The following is an 18,823-nucleotide window of genomic DNA, read 5'->3' on the forward strand; positions in this document are numbered from 1 at the left end:
ATTTCTGCAAATATTAACTTCACACACACACTTCCTAAATTAAGTACAGCCATACCTTGGTTTTCGAACAGCTTAGTTCTCGAACGTTTTGGCTCCCGAACGTCGCAAACCCAAAAGTGACTGTTCCGGTTTGCGAACTATTTTTGGAAGCCGAACATCCAATGGGGCTTCTGTGGCTTCCGATTGGCTGCAGGAGCTTCCTGCAGCCAATCAGAAGCCACACTTTGGTTTTTGAACGTTTTGGAAGTCGAACGGACTTCCGGAATGGATTCCATTTGACTTCCAAGATATGACTGTAATGCTGTTGATCGTGGTTAGGCTGGGTTTCACTGGAGTTGAAGACGTAGGGTAACACATAATCACCAGCAACGTTACAGATCACCCCTCTGAAATAATAGTGTGTTTCACTCCTGAATAAATAGCACTGTAATTATGGTGAAAATTTTTAAAAAGTAAAAGTAAAGAAAACCTAGATGACGTGACAATAGTGGGGAAACATAAATGCAAAGGAATGCAGTGTTCACAGTAAACATCATCTAGATCAGTCAGTGCAACCTGCTGCCCTCCAAATGCCTGGGGCTGATGTGAGCTGTAGTCAAAAACATCTGGAAGGAGGGCACCAGGCTGATCTAGATTCTATATAAAAACTGAGTGAATGAGTGGAGATAAATAGTAGTCTTCCCTCTGCATCTTTTCTCTCTTTGGTGTTCTAAATTATTGATTTCCAGTTCAGGTTTTCCATCTGATAATCTGTCTCCATCTGCAGGTGACTCTGGGCTTCTCTGAGACAGAGGAACTTCCAGGGGCAAAGGTCAACCTGCAAATCGAAGCTGCCCCTGGTGCACTGTGCTCTCTCCGTGCTGTGGACAAAAGTGTCGCGCTGAAGGAAAATGCAACACTGACCCCAGAGGAAGTAAGAGAGCTCATCCTTCCCACTTAGGCTCAATCAATCCCACTATTATTGCCTCTGATAAGGCCTGATAAGTTTTGATGGATGCAATAATGGAATACTAAACGGTTTAGTTTTTGTAAAATATGCAGGGATTTATGATATGCAAAATGATCAATAGAAAGAGAAGAAGGGAAGTCATTAATATTTTAAGATTGTTTAAATGAGTTTTTAAATTGTAAAACAGAAATTTAATAAAAATTACATTTTTAAAAAATAATAATAATTCTAATTCCAGTATTATTCCTCCTCTACCATTGACCTAAAAAAAGAGGCAGGCTACATTATAGTACAGGAAGAACACTTGTCAACTCAAATACAATTTTGTGGAGATAAGTTCCTCTGTATTTAATAGGGGTACCAGAATGAATATAAACACAGCAGATACCACATCTTAATCCCAAGAATGAAATTAAATGGGCGTGACCTGGAGTAAGATGGAATGAAATTCAAGGTTATGCATTTTGGGATAAAAAATGTTCATATCAACTGTGGGACTTGTTAACTGGTCAGCTCAAACTCAATCCAGAAATCTCTGCTTTCAGGTGTATCAACATATTGAGTCTAGTCTGATTGGCTCCAGAGGGTTTTACTTTGACCTGGAAGACTTTGAGCCATATCCTTGTCTACCTTCTGAGGGTCCAAAGACAAAACGGTCCATTATGGCCCCCTGGTTCCAAACCCAGGCTGATGCCTACAGCCTATTCAAAGTGAGTACCATCTGTTCCTAATCCAGTCTTCTCTGAAACCTCCTTTGTTTTGGGTTGTCAATGGCACACGTTCTGATGGTTCCCAGGATCATCAAATCAAATCAAAATGTTTATTCGGCTTTACGCCCATCATGAAACACAACACAACAAAACAAATAAAAACAAATCAGATCAAATAAAACAGTGGACTCGTACAAGCCACAAGTAGTATAACACAGTTCTCAACTCAGAAGGACAGATATTAGCCATTCATAAGAAAAGTTTAACATTAAGATTTAAAAAATAAAATAAAATAAAAAATTTAGGCACTACACTAAAATCAATATCTCATGTAATTATAGAAAATTCTTATAACTATCAATAATCAGCTAACATTCCATTCCGTCTCTTGTACGAGAGGACGGCTGTTAGGAATTTAGCAACCTGTAGGGTGATATAAGGATCCACATCTTGAAGAACCCAGGCCAGCTGTAGGTCTACTGATTTGTCAGCCATAGGCTGGATTATGGAGTTTAGTATACTAGCACGGGCTGAACTGTACAAAGGGCAGATAAACATAACATGATGTAGAGATTCAGATGTTTTCATTTCACACGCACACATTGAAGGGACTTGGCCCTTAGTGAATCTATGTCTCAACACGTTTGTTGGAAAGACATTAAACCTAGCTCTAATGAAGGCATATCGGTGAGACGCGGCCGTAAGCGATGTTAAGTAGGACGGAGCGCGGTAGATAGGGGTTATGCCGAAATTTAATGGCGAGCAGACTCCACCACCAGCTACGAAATTTTGGTATAGCTCCACATCATCCAGCCTTTGATTTATACACCTTTTTGCCACATTTAGATCCAGTTTGAGCAATTCAGTGGGTGAGATCTCATAGGACAGCAATTTGGCATGGATTTCTCCTGACCACAAATTGGTGAAGTCATCACGCCACATGCATTGAATGAGATAGTGGTTCGGGAGTTTATGCCATAGGGATATCCAATAATTCAAAACTCTCCTCCATATAACTAACTCCACTGAGGGGATCTTCATTTCTAAGCGGATAGCCACATTACTTACGCATGTTGGTAATTTTAGAAGTCGGCGTAAGAATTGGCTTTGAAGTGACTCTAAAGGTGAAAGATTTGCAAAGGCAGCTGTCAGGGGTTCAGGAGCAGAGGGACAGGAAAGGGAGGAATTAGAGACCGAGGGAGAGGAATCCGAGGGAGAGGTCAGCGATGATAGCCATCCGAGGTCTCTAAGTCTCTCCAGTGAATCAGAGGATTCACAGAAAGGGGCTCCAGTGGTCAGAGCTAGGGGGTTGCCAGAGGGAACACCCCAGGGAGGAGGGGCCAGAGGGGACTCGGAGAGCAGCAGCTGGAAATCGGGACCAGCTTCCCCACCGGAGAGCAGTAAGGGGGAGGAGTCCCAAACATCGGCAGCAGGCAGCTTTCCGTCAGCGGAAGGACATGAGTCAGGGTTAGCCACGCCTGCATCAGAGAGCGAGGTAACGGTCAAAAGGAAGGTCGGGGGCGGCGCGCGCGCGCCAAGTTCAAATGTACAAGAGGGGGGCGCAGTGGGCAGTCCGGAGAGGGAGCCGGGTCCCAAAGCCCGCCGAAGAGAAGGGGAGGAGTCCGAAGGGTCCGCTTCCGAGGCGTCCAGGAAGGAAGGCACCCAGGGGGGTAGTAGGACCCAGAGGCGGAAGGAGAAACGTAGAAGGTGGAGTAAGGCTAGAGTCTTAAGCTGGTGTACAGGGGGCGGAGACTCAGACGAGGCTTCGCTGGTCTAGGGTCTAGACGTAGAGACGCACGCTAGAGTCTGAAAATGGGAACTAAACTTCAATAAAGACTTTTGTACAGTTCTGCTGGCTAGCGTTGGTCTTCTGTGAGCTGAGACCTGGAGGCAGTCTCTGACAGTAAGCCTCGTCTCAAGTTTCATCGGTTTTCTTCGCCTCAAGCATCGCTACGGAAGCGAGGCAGGGAGGGCAGAAGACTGGTGCCTTGCGAGCTCACAAGAGTCAGGCGAGATGACTACAGAACAGAAAATAGTTTCCCTGCAAGAAGCGGTGACACAACTCAACGCTGAAATAATCGCATCCAGGAAGAGAGAGGAAGAAGCGGCAGCTGCCTGCAGAGATCTTCAAGCCAGGTTGGAAGGGCTTGTGAAGCAGGGGCTACCGGGACCCAGATCCGAGGGGATCGGGTTGGGGAAGAGAGGAGGCAGCATTGTATCTCATTTTGATGGGAATTTGCAGCAGTACCCCAATTTCCGAGCAGACGTGCTGTTTGCGCTGCAGCTGCTGGAGAGAGACTTTAGAGATGAGCGGGAGAAAGTGGGGTTTATTTTGTCTCATCTGCATGGGGACGCGAAAGCATGGCTGCGCAATCTGTGGAGGGATAAGGATCCAGCGCTCCAAAGCGCAGATGCATTCATTAAGGCGATGGACTCCTGTTTCTTATCTAACATAGACATTGACATTGCCCGGAAAGACATATTTGGGCTAAGACAAGGGAAAGCCAGCGTAAGGCAGTATCATTCCCGGTTTTTTGCATTGGTCAACGCGCTGAATTGGGATAAGGATTCTCCGCCAGTTAGAGACCTTTTTTTGGAGGGCCTGAACCCACAGATCAAGGATGAGATGGCACGGGGAGAGAGACCCACAACCACTCAGCAAGTGGTTGAAAGAGCGTTGTCGATTGGGGTGAGGCAGGAAGAACGCCCGTGGAGCAAAGAAGAAGGGCGTTGGGGACGCACACCAGCGAGAGTGCCCCCCCTCTTGCCCAGAGAGGCAGCGCGTGCGCAGTCCACGCCTCCACAGGGAGGGGGCGAAGAGCAGATGGAGATTGGCGGTGCTAAGGCTCACTCAGCTACCAGAGCCTTAACACCGGGAGCAGTAAAATTGAAGTTGCCTAGAAGGAACAGGAAGTGCTATATATGTGAGAGTGCAGAGCACATGGCGAAAGAGTGTACCCAGAGGATCCACAAGCACACTGCAGCTTCAGTGACAGTATTGGAAACAACTCAGCAGAGAGAACCACAGCAGGGAAACGACGAAGTCTGGCTGGAAACAGAGGCACTGGGGCCCAGCCAGACGAGTCAGTGAGGAAGTCCCCAGAGATTTTGCAGCCCACAGACCCCCTCCCGCCCAAACCAGTGGTGCAGCTCACCGCATCGCTCCAGCTGCCCAATGGAATCACCTTAGAAGTGCCTATTACAATTGACTCTGGCAGTAATGCAGACTTTATAGGACTGGAGTTCATTCAACAACACAACGTAGCATTACTGCCAGCCACGCTGCCCCTGAAGGTTGTCACGGTGGATGGCAGGGAACTGCTAGGGGGGCAGGTGGTGCAGCAGACGCCGCCGATGGTGATGCAAATTGGGAATCACCGGGAGGTTATCAGCTTCAATGTCACCCAACTGTCGGACACGCCTGTAGTATTAGGCATGAGTTGGCTGCACAGGCACAGCCCAGCATTGGCTTGGTACCAGCGCCAACTGACTTTTGGATCTTCCTACTGTGCGGAACACTGCATTATACCCAGCCCGGAAGGGGAAGAGGAAGACCCGCAGTTACAGTTGGGCACGCTGCAAGCAGTACCCCACAAGTATGCGGAATTTTTGGAGGTATTCTGCGAGAAGGAGGCGGACAAGCTACCTCCTCACAGACCCTATGACTGCAAAATTGACCTCCTGCCGGGGGCGACGCTGCCAACTGGGAAACTGTACTCCATGTCTGAGGATGAACTGCAGGAACTCAGGGAGTTCATAGACCACAATTTGAAGCGTGGGTTCATCCGGGAGTCAAAAGCGGTGGGAGGCAGTCCAGTTTTCTTTGTGAAGAAGCGGGACACGCCCCAAAGGAGGCTGGTGGTGGACTTTCGAATTTTAAACTCGAAGACCAAGCCCTCAGCCTTCCCCATGCCCAAGATAGACGACCTGCTCGCGACGGTGCGGAAAGGACGCGTTTTCACCAAGTTGGATTTACGTGGGGCGTACAACCTGATTCGCATGCGCGACGGCGACGAGTGGAAGACGGCCATGTTCACGCCACTGGGCACCTACGAATACAGAGTTATGCCCTTCGGATTACAAAATGGCTCTCACACTTTCCAAGCCTTTATGCATCATGTGCTGGCGGGGCTCCTTTACAAGAAGTGCGTATGCTTCCTGGACGACATCCTGATTTTTTCAGAATCGCGAGAGGCGCACGAGAGGGATGTCAGGGAAGTACTGCAGAGACTGAAGGAGCACAGGCTGTACGCCAAGCTAGAGAAGTGCCAGTTCGACGTGACGGAGGTGGATTTCCTGGGCTACAAGTTGTCGGACAAGGGGCTCGCCATGGACAGTGCCAAGGTTCGCGCAGTTTTGGACTGGAAAAGCCCGCGCAATCGGAAGGAAGTCCAGCGGTTTGTCGGCTTTGCCAACTTTTACCGCAAGTTCATCAAGGGATTTGCCATGCAGACAGCGGCCATCACCGACACGCTCAGCTCCAAGAAGAAGAAATTCCTCTGGACGGAGCAAGCGGAGCAGTCCTTTCAGAAACTCAAGCGTCTCTTCGCGTCCGAAGAGCAGCTGCTGCATGTGAACCCTAGCAGACCCATGAGGGTGGAGACAGACGCCTCAGACAGGGCCGTGGGAGCTGTCCTGTTGCAACAAGACCAGCAGGGGGACTGGAGGCCGTGCGCCTTCTACTCAAGGAAGCTCAGCAAGTCGGAGCAGAATTACACGATCTGGGACAGGGAGTTGCTTGCCATACATGCAGCATTCAAAGCGTGGAGGCACTTCCTCATCGGAGCCAGACATACAGTGCAGGTCCACACGGACCACAAGAATCTGGAGTACTGGTGCACGGCTAGGTTCCTCAACCAGAGACACATCAGATGGGCGGAGTTCTTCGCGGACTTCGACTTCAGGATAGAGTACATTCCAGGCGACAACAACGTGATGGCGGACGCATTGTCCAGAAAGCCGCAATACCTTGAGGAGGCGGCACCGGCGGCGGCCAAGCACATTTTCGCACCGGAAGCGTGGGCATGCGCGTCGGCAACCGTGGACCTGGAAGCCGTACGTCGCGCGCTGCGGGACGACCCCTTCGCACAGGCCAAGATGGAGGAGGTGCATAGGGGCACAGCGAGGGCCGACGAGTTCCAGATACGCGATGGGTTGCTCCTCCACAAGGGAGCACTCTACGTGCCGGGAGACGACCTCCGAGCAAGGGTCCTGCAGCAGCTACACGACGCTCCCACCGCCGGGCACTTCGGCAAAGAAAAGACTGTCGAACTAGTCGCCAGAGACTTTTGGTGGCCCAAGATGCGGGGGGAAGTAGCGGATTACGTCTCGAGATGTGACACCTGCCAAAGGGCCAAGTCAGTTCACAGACCGCCGTCGGGACTGCTGGAACCGCTGCAGACACCGTCTGAACCGTGGGAGAGGGTGGCCCTGGACTTCGTCATGGATCTGCCCAGCTCGAGGGGAAAGACAGCAGTGCTAGTGGTGGTGGACATGTTTACTAAAATGGCACACTTCATTCCGTGTGCGAAGGTAGCCACGGCTGAGCAGACCGCCAAACTGTTCATAGACCACGTGTTCAAAGTCCACGGTCTGCCACGGTCTATTCTCTCCGACCGGGGGCGACAGTTCATCTCGAACTTCTGGCAGAAGCTGATGGGCATTCTGAACGTCAAAGTCAATTTGGCGTCGGCGAGACACCCACAGACCAACGGGCAAGCGGAGAGGGTCAACGCCATCATGCAGCAGTACCTGAGATGCTACGCCAACCAGCAGCCCACGACATGGGTGGACTACCTGCCGCTCGCCGAGTTCGCTTACAACAATACGAAGCACGTGTCGACGGGGGTGACGCCGTTCTTCGCCAACAACGGGAGGCATCCCAGAACCTTCCCGGGTTTAGAGAGAGTGGGGGAGGGGGAGCCACAGGCAGCGGAAGCCTTAGCGTCGGAGTTGCAGGAAGTCCACGAACAGCTCAGGAGGCAGTTAGAACTAGCAAAGCACACATACAAGGTGCAGGCCGACAGACACAGAAGAGTTGGGGAAGACATACAGGTGGGAGACTGGGTCTGGTTAGCAGCGCAAGCAGTGCCGACCAGATCGTTAGCTAAGAAGAAGCTAGGACATAAGCAGCTAGGACCTTACCAAGTCCAGGCACAGGTCAATCCAGTGGCCTTCCGGTTGGCTCTTCCGGAGGGTTCCAGAATGCATCCGGTGTTCCATAGATCGGTGCTCACGCCCTACAAAGCACCTCATAGATTTCAGGAGCCAGACACAGCACCAGACCCGCTCAGAGAAGGGCCCAGAGAGGGGGGGTCGCCTAGGAGGGGACACATCAATGAGGTCACAGAGATTTTGGACTCGAGATGGGGGGAAGAGGGAGTAGAATATCTCCTAGCCAGAGAGGGTACCCCGGCCAGTGCCAACAGCTGGGTACCGGACTATGCCTTGGAGGAACCGCTGCTCAAAGAGGAGTTTCATGCCCTCTTCCCGCACAGGCCCATGCCAGCAGAGTATTTCGACGACTGGCTTTTCACACCCACTCTTTCAGCCAGCACATTCCAGGGGTTCGACTCGGACGAGGAACAGGCACCAGTCCCCAGCTCCCAGGTGGGTTCGCCACCGGGATCTGCCTCAGACCACTCGTATTGGTGGGACGATCAACCAGAGGAGCAGTGGCGCAGGAAGTGGCTGAGGGGTCCTTGGCTGGGACCACCCGAAGAGGGGGAGGGGGCGAGACGGATATGGACGTGTTGGGGGACAACGTGGGGTTCGAGCACGAAGACAGAGAGATGGAAGCAGAGGAGAGCGACGTCGACGAGTACATGGGGGACGAACTGTATCCTGCACGCACCCCCGCTACGACGGAGCACCCAGTACCCGCACCGGAAGGAGGGGAGGGGGGAAGGGGGGGCTTCGAGGGGGGGATGGATGTCAGGGGTTCAGGAGCAGAGGGACAGGAAAGGGAGGAATTAGAGACCGAGGGAGAGGAATCCGAGGGAGAGGTCAGCGATGATAGCCATCCGAGGTCTCTAAGTCTCTCCAGTGAATCAGAGGATTCACAGAAAGGGGCTCCAGTGGTCAGAGCTAGGGGGTTGCCAGAGGGAACACCCCAGGGAGGAGGGGCCAGAGGGGACTCGGAGAGCAGCAGCTGGAAATCGGGACCAGCTTCCCCACCGGAGAGCAGTAAGGGGGAGGAGTCCCAAACATCGGCAGCAGGCAGCTTTCCGTCAGCGGAAGGACATGAGTCAGGGTTAGCCACGCCTGCATCAGAGAGCGAGGTAACGGTCAAAAGGAAGGTCGGGGGCGGCGCGCGCGCGCCAAGTTCAAATGTACAAGAGGGGGGCGCAATGGGCAGTCCGGAGAGGGAGCCGGGTCCCAAAGCCCGCCGAAGAGAAGGGGAGGAGTCCGAAGGGTCCGCTTCCGAGGCGTCCAGGAAGGAAGGCACCCAGGGGGGTAGTAGGACCCAGAGGCGGAAGGAGAAACGTAGAAGGTGGAGTAAGGCTAGAGTCTTAAGCTGGTGTACAGGGGGCGGAGACTCAGACGAGGCTTCGCTGGTCTAGGGTCTAGACGTAGAGACGCACGCTAGAGTCTGAAAATGGGAACTAAACTTCAATAAAGACTTTTGTACAGTTCTGCTGGCTAGCGTTGGTCTTCTGTGAGCTGAGACCTGGAGGCAGTCTCTGACAGCAGCCCATAGAGGTGCAGCATAGGCCATTGTGGCCATCACTTTGATGCTATACACTTTCAAGGCCGCAGGGATGAATAAGGCCCCCTCAGAGTAGAAAAAATGGAGGAGGGAGTGTGATAGGGCTTTTGTCTTGTTTTGAAGATATTCAACGTGCGCTTTCCACCCTAAATTATATTGAAAATAAATTCCTAAATATTTAAATTTATGTACTTGTTCGATTTTCGTGCCCTCCAGTTTCCATGAATAAAGTTTTCGACTCCTTGAAAATATCAGTACTTTGGACTTGGAATGGTTGATAGTCAGATGATTAGAATGGCAATATGTCGCAAAAATCTTTAGTGCCCTCCTTAAACCCACTCTGGAGTAAGAGAGTAGTACCGCATCATCTGCATAGAGAAGTAAAGGACAGCGGTAATCTGCTATACGAGGGGAGTGGATAAATTTTTGTGAGTCGGCTAATGGGTTCCTCATATCGCTGATAAATAAATTAAAAAGAAGAGGCGCTAAAATACAACCCTGGCGTACACCCTTATTTACTGGCACTGGGTTAGTCAGATCTCCAGCAGGGGATAATCTCACCCTGGCCACGGACCCGGCATGAAGTTGGGAGATAAGCCACAATAACCTTCTATCTATTCCCCAACAAGCAAGTTTATCCCATAGTAATTTCCTCGGAATACTATCAAACGCAGCTTTCAGATCTATGAAAGCTGCGCAGAGTTGGCCCCGTCAAGGTGTCGAGTATTTCCGGGCTAAGTGATAAAGAATAATTGCCTGGTCTGTTGTGGATCGGTTTAATCTAAATCCAGCTTGCTCATGTCCAATCAGGTCAGCCTCAACTGACCACTTCATCAGCCTTGCCAGCAAAAAACGGGCATATATTTTCCCAATGGACGATAGCAGACTGATATTCCGATAATTCCCTGGGTCACCGGGAGGGCCTTTTTTGTAGATAGGAATTATAATGGCCTCCTTCCACATTCCTGGTATTAAGCCCGTGGCATTTATTGCGTCGAACGTTTTAGCTAAAATCCCTGCCCACCATGCAGAATGAAGCTTTATGGCCTCAACTGGGACCAAATCTGGCCCAGGTGCCTTACCAGTTTTCAGCTCAGCTATCAATTTTAGGATTTCAGCAGGGTCGGTATTGGGCCAGACGGGAAGGGGATTAGAAGGTCTCCAATGAGTGGCCGGAGCTTCTGCCACTGAGAAAAATTTTCTCAGGAACTGCTCCCATGTAGGGGCTGAAGGATCATTAAATACAGTGGTACCTCGCAAGACGAATGCCTCGCAAGACAAAAAACTCGCAGGACGAAAGGGTTTTTTGTTTTTTGAGCTGCTTCGCAAGACGATTTTCCCTATGGGCTTGCTTCGCAAGACGGAAACGTCTTGCAAGTTTGTTTCCTTTTTCTTAACACCGTTAATACAGTTGCAACTTCGAGGAGCAACTCATAGAACGCGGTGTGGTAGCCTTTTTTGAGGTTTTTAAAGACTTTGGTGATTTTTGAAGCTTTTCCAAAACTTTCCCGACACCGTGCTTCGCAAGACGAAAAAAATCGCAAGACGACAAAACTCACGGAACGAATTAATTTCGTCTTGCGAGGCACCACTGTAAGGAGAAGCTTCCAAGGTTTGTCCTGTGATTTACAGCTCATGGTTTTTTTGGGACTGTTAAACTACGAGCCCAGATTCAGATGACACACTAAACCAATCTATAGATAAGCACAGCGCAGCAACAACTGAGGAGCAAAGAGAACTTGGTGAGTCAGGAACTCTCTAAAGCTTGCATTTTGCAGGTATGTCATATAATCTGGATGCCATATAATTGTAACAGAGACGGAGATGGTTGAGGCTAGTGCATCATCTTGTCATGTTGCTTGAAAGCATGTTGTTTGCCATGCTTTCTGCTTGTTCATGCTGAGAATGTAGATAGTTTCCTTGAAGGGGTGAAGCCTACCAGCTGATCCTTGCCCTTCTTGGCTAGTGAAATCTGCCAGACCTGGGCAGGGATGTGGACTTCAGGAGTCCTCCTGAAGACTTATTTCCAGTCTGGCTTCAGACTCAGTTTTGGAACTGAAAAGGACTTTTCCTGCTTGTCTTGGATCTTTCAGCAGCTTTCAGTACTATCAACCATGGTATCCTTCTGGACCACTTGTCCAGTCTGCAGCAGCTCCAGTTCATCTTAGAGAATTGGTCTCAGAAAATGGCGTTGGGGGATTTCCATTCCAATGGGATTTCTTGGGGTTCTGTTCTGTTGCCCAAACTTATCAGTATCCACATGAGAAGTCATTTGGAGGTTTGGGCTGAAGTGTCATTAATATGTAGATGGAACCAAGTTTATACCTCACTTTTCCACCTGCTTCTCCCAGGAGGGCTGTTGAAATTATGAATCAGTGTTTGGAGACTGTACAAGGTTGGAAAAGCGTAAACAATTGGAACTTAATCTTGACGAGACTAAGGTGCTGTTGGTGCTACTTGGGAAAGCTTATATGATGGTGTTGGCCAGGGATGCCTTATTACCAGCGTCATCTGTTATGCTAGCTGTAACCCTATTTGGAGAGCACCAAATTTACAATTGTTGTCCATGCACTAGTGACTTCCAGGCTAGACAAGTGCAGTGCACTCTTATTTTGAAGATGGTTTAGAAACCTCAACTATGGCAGAATGCAACCGCCTGACTACTAGTTAAGGCTGAGTGGCTGAATATTGTGCCACTAAGGCAGGGGTAGGCAGCCTAAGGCCCGTGAGCCGGGTGCGGCCCAATCGCCTTCTCAATCCGGCCCACGGATCAGCGTGTTTTTACATGAGTTTTTACATGAGTAGAATGTGTCCTTTTATTTAAAATGTATCTCTGGGTTATTTGTGAGGCCTGCCTGGTGTTTTTACATGAGCAGAAGGTGTGCTTTTATTTAAAATGCATCTCTGGTTATTTGTGGGGCATAGGAATTCGTTCATTTCCCCCCCCAAAATATAGTCTGGCCCACCACATGGTCTGAGGGACGGTGGACCGGCCCACGGCTGAAAAAGGTTGCTGACCCCTGAACTAAGGCATTTCCAGGCCAAGTTCAAAGTCCTGGTTATAAGCTTAAAACCCATTAATGGTTGAGGACCAGGTTCTCTTAAGGACTGCCTGCACCTGTTTCAATCTGCCCATACCTTAAGATCCTATTTGGAGATTTCTTGAGTTGCCAGTCTGTGCAAATAATTAGGCTGATGGACACACACAACAGGGCCTTTTCAGAAGTGGCTCCGCAATTATGAAATATGTTTCTAAGTGAGATCAGGCAAGCATTAAGGCCCATTGCTCATTTTTAATGGGCTTTAATGACCCTTTTTATCATGAATTTGGGAAGCTAATCTGGATTATCAGTGGTGGCTGTTGTGGTGATGGTTGTTTTAGAGCTAGATGAGCTATTTTGTTGGTTTGTATGTTCACAGGATAGAATTGGATGTTTTAATTTTTCAACTGCCTTTCCTGTTGGATTTTATGAATTTGAGAGGCAGCTTGCCTGAAAAGTGGTCTATAGGCCATTCAAATATAAATAAATAAATAAATAAATAGTGTTCCACAAAGAACAAGGGGGGGGGGGGACATGATACAATGCACATGAAGTGGGAAGCATAACACACCACTGTGTTTCTGTGAAATGTGTGCCCGTGTGTGCCTATAAATCTGGAGCTACATTTTGTAATCTTAAAAGAGGAGTGGGCTTCTGTTTTGTGGTCCATATGTGCATTCTTGTAACGTGGGAATATAAAGTAGTGACCTAAAAATGTCAATTTCAGAGTCTTCAGAGAAATTGTTTTCCTTGAGGCAAAGATATGAAGCCAACAGGGCCAAAAATATTGCCTAGCTGATCTTGATGAGAGCCAAATGAGCTTTCAGATAAACCTCATCTCCTCCTCTATTTCCCTTGATTGACACCTGAGCAGAGATTAATGTTGTAACACAACGTAATATGCAGCGTGTGAGTCTCAAATCATTTCTGTGGAATTGTGAGTCAAACCTTGTACACATCCATTACTGGAACGCAGAGCATTTTGCAATGATTTCCCTGCCAGAGATTCAAATGACCTTGCCTCATAGAATTTTTCTTTCATTTCATGTTGCTCTCATATGCCATCCCTCACTTTTCTCTTTGATTTTTACAGCAATTAAATATGAAAGTTATAACCAACACCAAAATGAAGAAGCCAGTGTCCTGTAGATTGCCAGAAATGGAACCTATGCGCTATAGCTTAGGTGAGAATCACAATCATAATTTGACAGTTTCTCAACTGGAGCCTCCCTTTGGCAGGGTGGAATATAACAAGACTCATCCTTTTTATCTACCTTTCCTTTTATTGAACCCTTGGCTAGAGACAGATCATGCTTTTAAAGAGCTGTATAGGTTTTTGAAGCATTGCAGAAGCGCAAGCATGCCAAATCTGTGAACAGAAATAATTATGGGAGGAATTTGCAAATATTTATCATGGGAAATGATTGCCCTATTATATTACCTTCAGATTCCAGGATGGGGTGGATTTCCATTCCCAGTTCTCTCCTGCTTGACCATCTTTGATTTCTGCTTCTTTGATTTCTGCAAAGGAGGAGGAGTAGGTGGCATTGCACCGGGTGCGCCTAATGTTGCTTCCAGGAGTGAAGTGGTGCCTGAGGCTTTTTCTTCGGTCCCCGGGAAAGCAGAGGAAGCCAAACCCAGGACATACTTTCCAGAGACTTGGGTTTGGGCTCTGGTCCCTATCAAGTAAGTAAAACTCTGCTGGGGAGGGAACCAAACGTCATGTGGGAACAGGAAGTATCTTGCTTGGCCATCACTCATTTAGCACTCACCTTTTGCTCCATGCTTCCCAGGCACAGACCCACAACCTAAAGCTCCTTGTACAAGCCTTTGCTATTGTTTGGTTTTGTTGCTCTGGAGCTTTTTCCACCAAAAACTCGGTCTTTAAAGTTGAAGTGCAACAAACATCTATTTGGGTTTTCTGAGGCTTGATGTTTGCTCCAATTTGACATTTTGCTCTTCTTCTTCTTCTTCCACTCAGCTGGCATTATCTTAAGGCTGTATTTTGTACTGTACGTTGGCGTTTTATATAATAATTTCAAAAATGCATCTTTCTAATGTTTCTCTGAAATCCTGCCCAGTGCCAGAAGTTTATGCTTATATCACTTACAAACCAGAGGTGTGCATTTGTAATTTTGTGGGGCTCGAATGGTGTCATTATACTGCTCATTATCATGCAATATATACTTGCTCTACGGGAGCACAGGGGGCGGGAGGGGGACTCTAGTAAAGTGGAAAATTCCACATAAATAGGCAACTGTTCTGTTCTTCCCACTGATTGCAATTTTGTACCAACTTTGGGTGGGACGTGGGTGGCGCTGTGGGTTAAACCACAGAGCCTAGGACTTGCCAATCAGAAGGTCGACGGTTTGAATCCTCGCAACAGGGTGAGCTCCCGTTGCTCGGTCCCTGCTCCTGCCAACCTAGCAGTTCGAAAGCACGTCAAAGTGCAAGTAGATAAATAGGTATCGCTCCTGCGGGAAGGTAAACGGCGTTTCTGTGCAGTGCTCTGGTTCGCCAGATGCGGCTTAGTCATGCTGGCCACATGACCTGGAAGCTGTATGCCGGCTCCCTCAGCCAATAAAGTGAGATGAGCGCCACAACCCCAGAGTCGGTCACAACTGGACCTAATGGTCAGGGGTCCCTTTACTTTTACCAACAGCAGGAGCGCAGACCTCTCTGTAATATATCCTGAAGAAGGTTTCTCTTTTGTTGAGGCCCACAACATTTTCATAAACACCAGTGGCAGAGAGTATAAACTCCTATACTGCCATCTCCAAATTCCTCTATTCTGACTGAGACCTAGCACAGATCTAGAGGCTTGGTTAAACTCATACTTGGAGGTGTGCTCCTCTGACCAAACAAACTTATATTCTGGTGATAGCGGTTTTGCCTTAGTAGTGAACGACTCAATTTTCTTGTCACTGAGGGAGTGACCTCTCTTCCTGTTCTTCAGCGAGGAGGGGAAAGCAACTTACCCGGTCACCGCTCCAGACACGATCACGGAGTGGAACGCTGATGCCTTCTGTGTGGCTGACATTGGCTTCGGACTCGCCCAGCAAGCCAAGTTCCGGGTCTTCCAGCCGTTTTTTGTGGATATGAGCCTGCCGTATTCTGTGGTCCGTGGGGAGACCTTGCTGCTAAAGTCCACTGTCTTCAATTACATGAAGGAATGTATCCAGGTTAGTGACCACTGAGAACAAGCAAACAAGCTTCCTTTATATGTGTATCCAGAAAGAAAGGGATGGGGGGAACCCCACAAGATAGAGATGGAGATTGTGGGGCTGGACTTCACCAGGGCCTTGCCCTTCCTACACCTGCACTCACCTGTCTCTCCCAAGGGACAGGTCAGTGTTTTTCCCTCCTCCCACCACCACTCTGTGTTCAGTGTTGAGGGGACAGCTTGCATTTCTTGCTGTGGGTGAAGAAGAAGAAGCTTCACTTTGGATGTGCCACAGAAGTGTGGACAACAGGAAGCGCAAGGCAGCCCCATCCCCTTCATGGCAGAAGAGGTCCATAGAGCATATTCCCTCCTCGCCCCCCAGTCCCGAGGGTTTTTTCAAATGGCTTAGAGGTCTTCCAGTAAACTTTGTTGAGTGAATAAATCTCGCCAATCTGATCTGGGGTGGCATTCCTCACAGATGTTAATATGGTGCCCCCAAAGCTCAAGGAGACCTCACTCACTGAGGTCTTACTGGGAACAGTCTACGCCCTACTCAACTTCCCAATGTGGGGCACCCCTAGGCATGGGGTCTGGCTTTTGCTTCTGGCATAGGCCCACCTCCTGTGCCTCTTCTCTGAATGTTTGCCCCTTGCTTTGGACTCACTGCTCTGCCTGCTTCACGAGGGTCATTTTGCTGCATCTCCCAGGTGAGAGTGAAGCTGCTGGAGTCGCAGGAGGTGGACGTGAAACCATGCCCAGCCTGCCAGTTCAGCACCTGCCTCTGTGCTGAGGAGGCCCACACCTTCTCCTGGAACGTGACGGCGACTCAGCTGGGTGAGGTTGAGGCGCCTGAGTGGGTGGGAGGAGACTTGCGGTGTTGAGGTTGCCAAGGGTCCCTCTGTTTGGCAGAACCAACGGATTCTTCTGTTTGGAAGCCAACTGGGCATTAAGTGGAATGGAAAATAATAACAGTGCCCCCTGCTGCATGTGCTATGGGTTTGTTCCCTCCCCATCCCAGATGGTGTCCCTCCCCAATTTCTGCTAACAGCAGCTGTGCATCAGGGCAGATTTGGGGACTAGGCTACAAAGGAGAGGTTGGGGTCCATCTCCATTCAAGAACCCCCTATGCTCCAACCTCTGTCCCTTACATCTGTCTCCAGACTGAAGGCATGGTGGGCATGTTGGTGGATGTGGGGCTGGACTGGGGCTCTGGCCCCCAAGCAGCCTCTTTCCCTTCCTGAGTTCCTGGCACTCATCATGGGTCTGTGCCAATTTTGCCTTCCTCTAGGGCACGTCAATCTCTCGGTCACCGCCGAGGCAGAGGAGACGCATGAGCTGTGTGGCAATAAGATCTCCACCACACCTGCACAAGGCCGGTCAGACACAGTGGTCAAATCCCTGCTAGTCAAGGTCAGTGTCTATGTGGCCTTTAGCTCCTGATGTCCAACTTTGGTTCACAGCTATCAAGTGCCAGCAACTGATTCAGAACTCTGGGTCTCCCCTAAACAGGTTTTTTTTGGGGGGGGGAGGAATTATATTCATTGGGAGAGGGCCTTTGGATTTTTGCACAGCCTCCCTGTTTCCAGGTCTAAGGCGATGTCAGCCAGGGGCAGTGATCATTTGGAAGGCCTGGCAATTGCGAGAGCTCTTACACAGAGCAGGGGAAAGGCAGAGAAGGTAGAAGGAGATTATTCCCCTGAGAGAGCAGCCCCACTCACCATCCCATTCTCTTTTCCTCCCACAGCCAGAAGGCGTCCTTGAAGAAGAGACCCACAATGCCTTCCTCTGCTCTTCAGGTGTGCTTAGGCTGCATCCCTTGCTCAGGGCAGCTTGGCTTGTGATGGGGCCCCAGAGAACGCAATTTGGAGAGGAGAAGAAGAAGTGTTGCTCTGCTTGTCATTGGGCTGGAGACGTGTCTCTTCCCTAGGGCAGTAGCGGGATGCAAAAGAGACCCAAGACACACACTCTGTCTCTCTGCTTGCCAAGGGGAGTAGGGATGGGATGGAGAGGGGGCGGAACGACAGCTGAGAGAACACAGTGGCTAAAACAGACTCACTGAGCTAGCAAGGTGCTAGTCCCATCTTCACTGTGTGCAAGTCCAATTGCAGATTATGACCACTTGATTAGTGTTTTCAACTGCATTGATTCCTGTTCTTCATCTCCTTTCAGGGGACCCAGTTCACGATGAGGTTTCTCTAAAGCTGCCTGGAGCTGTTGTGGAGGGCTCTGGCCGAGCTACCGTCTCCTGCATTGGTGAGGAAATTTGCCCCCACATTCCTGCCCCATCTCTGGCCACATGAGAGATGAGAGTCCATTACTGATATTCAAACCACGCAGAACAAAGATGGATAAGAGAGAGAGGCAGCCTGGGGGCTGGCTCTGTCCTGTGCACATTCCTTTAAGTGCCAGAGGATAGCCAGCACAATCAGGAATCCGGGGTCTTGATCATAATCTCCACATGTTTAAATAAAAGTGCATAGTGTTGGAGGAGAGTCTGTTGTCTCCACATGCACATTAAACAAAAGTAATGTCCCACACACAACTTCCAAGGCAAAAACATGCTATAAAGGATATTCCAGATCAGATGCCCATGTTGATGCTGACAAGGCCTTGGATGCATGGGGACTTCTTGACAAATCTGGCCATGCAGATGCTGGGCTTATCCAAGCAGATTTTATTGCACATAGTTCTCTGAATTTTAGGTCGCAGGTTGCTAGCAGAGAGGAGATTTTTCCTAGATTCTCTTCAGGAGTTTGGGGAAAGGGCTCACAACGTTTTCTTCCATCATTTTGTCAACATGCAGGAGACATTATGGGTGCTGCGCTAGAAAATATAGACCAGCTACTTCAAATGCCCTTTGGCTGTGGTGAGCAGAACATGGTAAAATTTGTTCCCAACATGTTTGTCGTCCAATACCTGGAGAAAACCAACCAAGTGACTCCTGAGATCAAAGAGAAGGCAATAGAATACATAAAGAGTGGTAAGTAGAGCATTTCTGTGTCACAAAAATGAGGAGAGGGCTGGCATGGACTGTGCAGATAGCAAAGGGGGATGGAATAGCGGTGCTATTTTTCTAGAAAAAGCCCCATGTACACCAGCTGTTAATTGCAAGGATAGGATACAAATGAGAGCCACTGTGATGCAGCGTTTAGAGTGCTGGCCTATGTGCCTGTCCTTGTTTACTGTGCCTTCTGGCAGTTTCCTCACTGTGAGAAGTGAGGTTACAGGGAACCAGACAGAGGGCCTTCTCGA

General features: G+C 49.3%; 1 protein-coding gene across 1 annotated transcript in view; it reads left to right on the top strand.

The window, feature by feature from the left end:
- The window catches only part of LOC114588040 (alpha-2-macroglobulin-like protein 1), a 63,149-nt gene that overhangs the window by 27,522 nt on the left and 16,804 nt on the right, over window positions 1-18,823 (top strand). Inside the window, exons 16-25 of the mRNA XM_028712956.2 lie at window positions 767-913; window positions 1,495-1,659; window positions 13,502-13,592; window positions 13,938-14,094; window positions 15,365-15,590; window positions 16,279-16,405; window positions 16,860-16,981; window positions 17,316-17,367; window positions 17,741-17,824; window positions 18,375-18,551. Coding sequence (XP_028568789.2) covers window positions 767-913; window positions 1,495-1,659; window positions 13,502-13,592; window positions 13,938-14,094; window positions 15,365-15,590; window positions 16,279-16,405; window positions 16,860-16,981; window positions 17,316-17,367; window positions 17,741-17,824; window positions 18,375-18,551 — 1,348 coding nt within the window. The remainder of the gene's footprint in view (window positions 1-766; window positions 914-1,494; window positions 1,660-13,501; window positions 13,593-13,937; window positions 14,095-15,364; window positions 15,591-16,278; window positions 16,406-16,859; window positions 16,982-17,315; window positions 17,368-17,740; window positions 17,825-18,374; window positions 18,552-18,823) is intronic.

Source organism: Podarcis muralis, chromosome 17 (assembly GCF_964188315.1).
Source record: "Podarcis muralis chromosome 17, rPodMur119.hap1.1, whole genome shotgun sequence".
Taxonomy (NCBI): domain Eukaryota; kingdom Metazoa; phylum Chordata; class Lepidosauria; order Squamata; family Lacertidae; genus Podarcis; species Podarcis muralis.